At 37.9% G+C, this 8,486-nt stretch overlaps 1 protein-coding gene across 1 annotated transcript; it reads left to right on the top strand.

The window, feature by feature from the left end:
* Window positions 1–662: 662 nt before the first annotated feature.
* Window positions 663–6,827, top strand: LOC104267244 (guanylyl cyclase-activating protein 3-like; the record flags this gene model as incomplete). The annotated part of the gene is made up of 3 exons (XM_009879389.1): window positions 663–812; window positions 3,487–3,574; window positions 6,697–6,827. Coding segments are annotated over 3 exons (369 nt in total), but the record flags the coding sequence as incomplete, so codon positions are not given.
* Between the last annotated feature and the right edge of the window lie 1,659 nt (window positions 6,828–8,486).

Raw genomic sequence — 8,486 nt, 5'->3', positions numbered from 1 at the left:
TTGCAAAACCTCATTTGGCAAGTTATGTGTTGATACATGACAATAAAAATAAGTAGTATGCTAAACCTACTAGCTACTCATCCAAACTTCTCGATCACAGGCCATCTGAAACAGACGACAGTCTTTCCAAGGTTTTCCAGTTGGATTCTGACCAACGTAAAGATCACAAGATTAGATTTACCAGCTGTTAATTCTTTTTATATGCACATGAGAAACAGTTGGAGCAAGTACTCTCCAAATTCTGCAACTGTTTCTTCCATCTTCACCACATTTTGACAGAAATAGAGGAACTGTCACAGTAGCCTGGACCACCTGATAATGGAGGCCTGTCCTTGACAGGTTTCCATCAATAGTTTCAGAGCAGGAAGCAGAAAATACAGAATTAAATCAATCTGAAATGCTCTTTTGCTATGAAAATCCCCCAGTCCTCCCTACTTTCAGGGAAGAACAGAACTATCTGTACTAATGCCTCTTCCTTTACACCTTCTGGTTGAGCACATCATTTTTAAACACCACAGGAGATTTCTGTGTTAAGGTGCTTTATAAATCTGTGTGTATTATGTTGAATTCGATGACCTGTTTTTGTCAAATTGCCAGAATGAACAGAAAAACAATGTTGTTAAATATTGGATTGTTTCTCCCTCTCTCTCTCTCTCTCTTAGGATGGATTTATAGACTTCTTGGAGTTCATAGCTGCAATAAATTTGGTTATTCGAGGGAAAATTGACCAAAAATTGAAATGGTACTTTAAGCTATACGATGCTGATGGAAACGGATGTATTGACAAGAAGGAACTATTAAGCATATTTGCGGTAAGTAAATTATGACCAATAGCAAGAGCACCTGACATAGCGCATTGCCCCTGAAACAGTGGCTCACCATGTGTTGTAAATGGATTATCTGTACTTTACCTAATGTTTTACAGTTGTAAACCCAGCATTGCTCTGGCTAGTGACACTCCTGCCATCAGTTTCTTGCTTACTGAAGTAAACATATCTACATAGTGTTTTATTTTAAACCATAGTTCTACAGATATAATGCTTTACTGGAAGTGAAGAACTGTAGAAATAGTCAAGATGTTTTTGTGATAAACAGTACTGTAAGGCAGGGCAGGACTGAAGTAGGATAATGAATAAAACAGCTGATTACAAGTGTTTGTGCCAGCCTGTTGTAGAAAACTGGCTTTTCAAACTGAACTTGTTGTAAGAACCTATATAGCTGTCACCCAAATATTCCAGTATTTTAGTTTTTTGAAAGGCTTTTAGATTTGTTTACTCCAATGCCATTACCCCTATTTTAAAATTAAATTGGGGAAATGGAATTTTATCATTAAATCATGCAGTGATATTTGGATACAAATATTGTAGAAAATGTTGCAGAAAATGGGTCCATTTCAAACCCATAAAGTGAAAGCAGTGTAATTCTTTTTTTTAAAATGATTTCTGTATTTTCCAGCTTACTGTAGTGAAATAGCATTTTGCACTTCAGTAGCTGCTTTCGTCCAAAAAGGACAGGGTTCCTTGCAAATTTGAATGATTTAATACTGTTCTCTAAATGTACAGGGCTCTTACAGATCAAGGTTTTGCTGCAGGGAGTATAAAATCTAAATAGGGATTTAATGTCATAATAAACAAGGAATATATTTTTCCTGGATTATGTATTACCGCTGGTGCCTAGCTAGTCCCTGTGAGAGACTTTCAAGAGCTGCTGCCCAAATTAAAAGGAACTGAAGACAGATGAGGCCATGGGGTCAAACAAATAAAGTTGAAACATCTTCTTCTAAAGAGCAACTTTCTAAGGTAGAAGGAGTGGCTGCATCTCCCAGATTTCTCTTCATGTAAGACTAATGACATCTTTGTTTTGCAGATTCTCTCCATCATTTTTCACCCAGAGGCAGTAAGGCAAGTGTAGTTTGTCTTAGGCTGTATACGAAAACAGAAATCCTTCTAATGTAAAGAAGATTTCTTTTTCAACTAACCTGGTTTAAAAACCAGTTTAAGCCTCTGTGTGTTTTCTTCTCTTTTGGAGTACAAGGACATTAACTTAAACTTGCCTATATCATTTGACCTAGGCTAGATTAAAATTGGATCCTTATACTAAGGATCAGGAAACAAGGGCTTGTCCAAAAAGATACAATATGTCTAAGACATTAATAGAAATCACAGAAGTCCTATAAAAATGTCATCTGACCCTACCACTATGCAAACTTTGGACCAGCAGCAGACCATTATCAACCATCAAAATTCCTTCCAAAACCACAGACCTTCTCAGTGCCTTTTAACAGAACAGTTATTTTCTTTTATTATTTAAGGTGATTCTGTGGTGATCAATGATTCAAGTACTTCAGGAATCACTGCTTTACTCTTAGCACACCAATTTAACAACTTTCTTCTGAAAAGTTTGGCATATATACGACCACAAGTATCTATGGATTAGTAATAGAAACAACTTTATGTACCTATTTTTGTAAAAGTCTTGCTGTCTTTTGGAATTTGTTTGTGCAAAGTAAGATAAAGTCAGTGATGGTCAAGAATTCCACATTGCTGCTGAACAGGTTGCACTCACATTTTATTAAAGTATAATGAGTTCTAATACCAGGAATTTCGAAAGAAACAACTGGCACATACGGTGAATTATCTCACTTAATATAGTACATCTCAAAATAATTCAGGTGTAGAAAAGCAACTTCTATTGTATGCCCACTATAGAACATATATGCATGTGTATTTATAAATATGTATCCATGTGTTTTCCCAGTCACTTACTAACTGGGATGTTGAGTTTGAATCCAATTTGGTAAATACACGCTTGTTGCTTCTGGACCATCGGCTATTAACATATAGGCTTCTATTTTAGTAACTCTAAGGATCACTATAATGCAAAAATTACTTAGTGAATGGGATATAATTATGCAAAAATATTCATTTATACCTTTACTCCAAATATTAGGTCCTTTTGACCCAGAAAAAGTAGAGGGGAGACTCCTGGTTTTCTTCATCACTGAAGAAGTATATTCTGCTAACTTCCAGGACTGCTGATCTGCCTTTACTTATGATTACTAAATTAAACATGTCTTTATAGAAAAATTACTTAGACTTTCTCTTCATGTGCTGTCAGCTGTGAAAAATAGTACTATATTTAAATCACACAGACCATAGGGCACTCTCTGAAGACACAACTCTCTAGGGCATGATAAAAATGCTGGTGTGGAATCTAAAGTGTACTGAAGAGCAGAGGTGCCACACGGTTTCAAAAGACCTTCAGAGATATGTAAATTAGCCTGTAATCTGCAGACTGTGTTATGTTAATTAAATTTCCCATCTTCATTACCAAAGATTTACTTGAAATAGCTATTTATTTAGCAATTTTTGAAAGGGTTGGTGAACTGAGGAGCTGCATCCTAACTACTGCAGGTAGGAGTAGTGTATTGTTTTCACAGCTTGATGGAAAAAAGTCTCAAAGAACTTTTTGCATTTCTGCCTTCAGGCCATCCAAGCTATTAATGGCCAGACCAACATGTCTGCTGAAGAGTTCACAAACATGGTATTTCAGAAGATTGATGTGAACAATGACGGTAAGAATCTAGGTTTTCTTGGCATGAGCAGGGATTTTCCCCCATATGATGGATGGGATCAAGATAGGAGTTGAACATACTGCTGACGAAGAACCAACTGCTTTAGACAAACTGAAAGCCTGAATCTGTTCTTCTTTACCCATATTACTTCAGCTTTACAGCGAAGTGTAAATCAATTGACTTGATTAAGCTGACATAGGAATGACATGCAGGAGGGGACATCTTGCATCATTCATCCAAAATGCCAGTACTCTGGTTGCACAGCAAAATGGAAGTGTGATCGGGGTATTTTTTTGGTATTTTTTTTTAGTATATTTGTGTTGGCTTAATCTATCTAAAATGGATAAGAAAACAGTGCATGGTTGCACAGGCTCTAGCATGTTCTAAAGACTGCACAGTATTTTGTATGGCCTTTGAAATTTGATCATTAACACATGCTAAGATGCACACCACTGCTTTTTCTCCAGAAAGCTAGATTAAGCCAACTGGACTTGCATTTGGAAACTAAAACTTTAATTCACTGCTTCAGAGGTGTTTCTAACAAAAACCCTTTCACATGTTGGATGTCTTCACTTACACTTTTAAGCATGAATATCCTCCTTTCACTGGCATTTAACATCAATTATTGCAATCATTGACAATCATTAGGAATATTAGAAAAGCATTGCAGAGCAAAATCAGATGCCAGATGGGAATTTTGTTGATTTTTCTCATCTTATTTGGTGTATGAAGGTTATTTTTTTAAAAGCTGTTTGCAGTGTATAATCAAGGTATAAAGAGTATAATGCATGTGAATGCATTGTAATGCTTGTGAATAACTTGTAGAGGATTTTTTCCCCACATGCTTGGCCAGTCTTTTGCGTGAAGGCTAATTACCAAAGGAGTCCAAAAAACATACAGCCATATTCTAGAATCCAACCCAAATTCTATGATTATTCATAGTTCTGCCCCTGCTTTAACCATATGTATACTGCAAGTAATAACTGTGTGCTAGAACATCAGCTGAAAAAAGTGTCTTACATTTTAGCAATGAAATGCCAGAACATTAATTATTCAGAATTATCTTCATAATACTCCCATTTCAAACTGCTTTCCATAGTTAGTCATTTTTAAAATAGCTGCAAAGCAGCAGGACTAGCTTCACCTGAGGAATGGGACAAATTTTACCAAGTTTAGCTTAAACTATGCCACCTCCTTGTAGCTTCTTATTAAAGAAAAGGGCAAATAGACAAATAAGTTGCAGTGTCGTCTCTCACATTAAAATGCAAGAAATAATCCCACGTAGGGAGCAATTCATAAAACAAATATCCTGATGTCTTCGCAATTTATTTTCATTAGCTCAAGGAAATCTGAGACCTGTCACGGTCGCAGTGAATGTGGGCATGCCAGCGAAACCACATCTCACTGGTAACTGCAGTAATATTTGCGTGCCTGCATGCTGGTATTGTTACTTCAAAATATATAGCCTGGGATCAACAGAAGGGAATAGCCTGGGATAAAGAGGAAGGAATTCAAGACCAGTTGACCTGTACAAGCAGGAAAATGATGCAGTGTGTCCATCTGATGAGTCCAGGCACTCCATCCGCCTAAAGACCTCAGTCAATGGCAATACAGATGGAAGGAGATGGGAAGTTAGAGGAGTGCCTGAGATAGGAGGAAAGATCTGAGAAATTAGTGGATGAATGGCAATGCAGGATGATGTAGATAAATGTACAGCAGCAGCTCATTCTGTCTCAGCTCCTGGGATGTTTACATAGGGGCAATGGGGTTCAAAGAAGAGCTATGAACATCCTCCTGCACGCTAGCCCCTGGAGAGGGCCCTACTCCTCTCCCTGAAGCCCAAGAGTCAGGACTTTGGTCAAATAAAGTCTTTCCACTTTAAGAGTATGTATACTAGCCTGCTCACCAATGCAGTGAGGACCCGTATGGCTGAAGAGGAAGCAGCATTTACTGCCCACAGGTAGAAAGTGGTTTTCTTCAAATCCTGATCATTTTCCTTTATCACATCAGATGAAGTTTCCAAGGTTGCCACAAACAAAAACCAAAGCACAAAAAACCTCTGGCGAGTACTTAAATCTGAAAATAGCCAGAAGTCATCTAGCTAAGCACTCAGCAGAAGTGTACAAAACCTGAATTGCTGCTCCCTGCACCCCAAGGCCCTAAGTCATCCAGCTATTTTCCTTTTTGCTTGTCGTCTTGTCCTTTCTTATTTCACTGAGAAATCATTCATTGTTGTGACTTCAAGAAGCAACTTTAAACTATTGTCAGAAGAAAGAATCAAGCTTTTCCTGTTAAACCAAGCTCTGTTCCCCCTCTCATTGAAAAACACTACCACTGGAATAACTTCTAAACAGAGTATTGTGTACGCTCCTGTGTAATTATGCAAGCAGACACGTGCCTAGGGCTGGCCTTTGCTGGCAGGGAAGAGAGCAGGACAAGAGGGAAAGGAGCAGCAAAAGAGAAAGAATGCTAAATTATATTCCTGCTCCTCAATTAAAGAGATTTAAGTTGTCTTGCAACTTCCAAGGTATTACCTGATTTTGACACAAGCCCAAAAAATCATACTGTATATGACCATTTCAATTGCTTGGAAGAATTTATCTAATCAAACCACTTAACTGATTTTGTTTACTACATCTTATCATGGCTCTAGATAATCCTAGTAGTCCACACAGGGAGTATGCCTGCTAATCCTCAGAAAATCACGCCCTAATCTCCGTTCAAAGCAGCTAGAAGATAAATTCCAGTTAGGTCAATGAGAATTGATTCATACATCTAAATTCAGCCTCGATGCAAGCTTCATTAGCGCCATTTCTCACACATTTATATCACCAGAGATACTGAGCTCTCACAGTGGACTCAGACTTCAGTGAGAGCTGTGTTTGACCTGTTTTAGCAGAAGAAAAAAAAAAAAGTCTGAGTTCTTGGCTATGATGCAAAATGGGAAAACATTAGCAAATACTCTCCCTGCATGTGCCCATCAGAAGTGAATGGGAAATCTTCCTGAGGGATCTGGCATGAATGGCCTTGTGTTGGATTGAGAGTGATTGCTGGGTTTCTTGATTCCTAAGGAGTGATTGCTGGGTTTCTCAATTCCTAAGGAGTGTGTCACTTCCTTTTAGGGGAACTGACTTTAGAAGAGTTTATCAGCGGTGTGGAAAGAGACAAAAGCCTAATGGAATTGATCACGAAAAGTTTTGACCTTTCCAACGTACTCAAAGTCATACAGAACGGCAGGAGGCACAGCGTCTGAAAGATCCAGTGATGGATGTGGCATCTGTGTGGAAGATAATCTTTGATACAGAGAGCTTGATGTCTTCAAAGCCTGCCCTGGCAATACCAAGCGGCCTGCTCCAGAAGTAGCCATTTTCACTCTTGTCTTCTTATCTCTTCTTTCCTTTTTTTTCTTCCTTCCCTCACTAATGACTGTGGCAGCCAGACCACAAACCTTTTCCCACATGTAACAGAAAATGCAGTACAAACAACTTTTTTTGGTATCTATGAACATAGTTCAGAGTAATCAATAAAACAATGAAAATAATGCAAAATGAAACCTTTCTGGAAGACAAGGAGTAAATAAATTTCTTGTTTTAAGCATGGGCTCTTTAACCTATGGTCTAAAGTGTGGGTATAAACATCTAGGTAGGACTGGATTCTGTCCAGATCAACTAAGAAAGAAGCCTGGTTTGCATTAACTTAACATTTGCTCTAATCAGTACTTAAAATTGGAGTAGGTTCTCCAGAAAACACCTCAGTCAGCTTAATATTCCCAAGATGTATAGCCTCTTTAACAAGCTGTCTACCACTCTTGATTTTATTACACCTGTAAATTAAAATAATGTGATGCTTTAATGGTTTTGGCAGGATTCAAAACTGTTCTTTCAAAATAACCTTTTACAGAAGTGCTGAAACGAAACTTTGTTATCTTTGTAGAGTAAAACTAGATGTTCAAAGAATAGCTAAAACCAAATAATTTTGTAAGCGCTCTGTTTTGCCAGAGATTTGTGTCCTTTGACCTGCATGTCCTCCTTTTCAAAACAATTTCTTTTCACTGGACTCTTTGCCACAGCTGCATGAGACAAAAGGTAAGCAGTATCGTGACTAGTTTGTGCTGCTGGGACTGCTGGCTTCTGCCAAACAGACTGTTTAACAGCTGAATTCTTCCTACCTTTCCCTGACAGGGAGTACTAATCCAGGTAGGTATCGTTGCCCTGCCCAGACACCTGGGCAAAAGCTTTTAGCAATTTAGTCTCTTTGAGACTTCTACCTTCTTTCAAACCAGGATGCAATTGTATCTGGATGTAGTAGTTGTTAGGGGTGCAGGGAAGGCATTTGCAGATGGCATGATCACATATGCCTCATTTTCTTAGGAAACTAGGCTAAAAACAACTCAACCTTACTTTATAAATAACAGGATTAATCCTATGAGCTGAAATAGAACTGCGTGAACTGCCTGCAAAGGGAAAATTATAGTTCTCTCTGGTTCTGTTGGGACTGATTCTCTCTCAAGTCTGCAACAAGTTTTATCAAATTACTGCATTATATTGTAAGTTGTCCTTGGCTGACAGTGCTCTGCAGGCATCACACTAATATTAATTACTGTTAAAAGCATCAGCTTCATGCAAGATAATTTGTGCATGGATCGGTGCAGGTCGAATGAAACAATTATTAAGACTTCAGTCGGAAAATGTTTTTCTTCCACGTTCACTTCAAAAACGTGTCTATTTGCACATGAAGTGTGCTCCATCATCTGCAATTATTACCCCAGGTTGTGGCTTAATCAATGGAAAATATTAAGAGTATGCAGCATGCATCACTTGACATTATAAACAGTTCTGACATTATAGTTCTGACATTTGAATCTTTTATATCCTTTACAAAAAAAAAAAAAAGAATGATGTATGAGATTGCT

The sequence above is a fragment of the Apaloderma vittatum genome, unplaced genomic scaffold (assembly GCF_000703405.1).
Source record: "Apaloderma vittatum isolate BGI_N311 unplaced genomic scaffold, ASM70340v1 scaffold17252, whole genome shotgun sequence".
Classification (NCBI taxonomy): Eukaryota; Metazoa; Chordata; class Aves; order Trogoniformes; family Trogonidae; genus Apaloderma; species Apaloderma vittatum.
The sequence above is the reverse complement of the archived record's forward strand: the minus strand, read 5'-3'. Positions and strand labels throughout refer to the sequence as shown.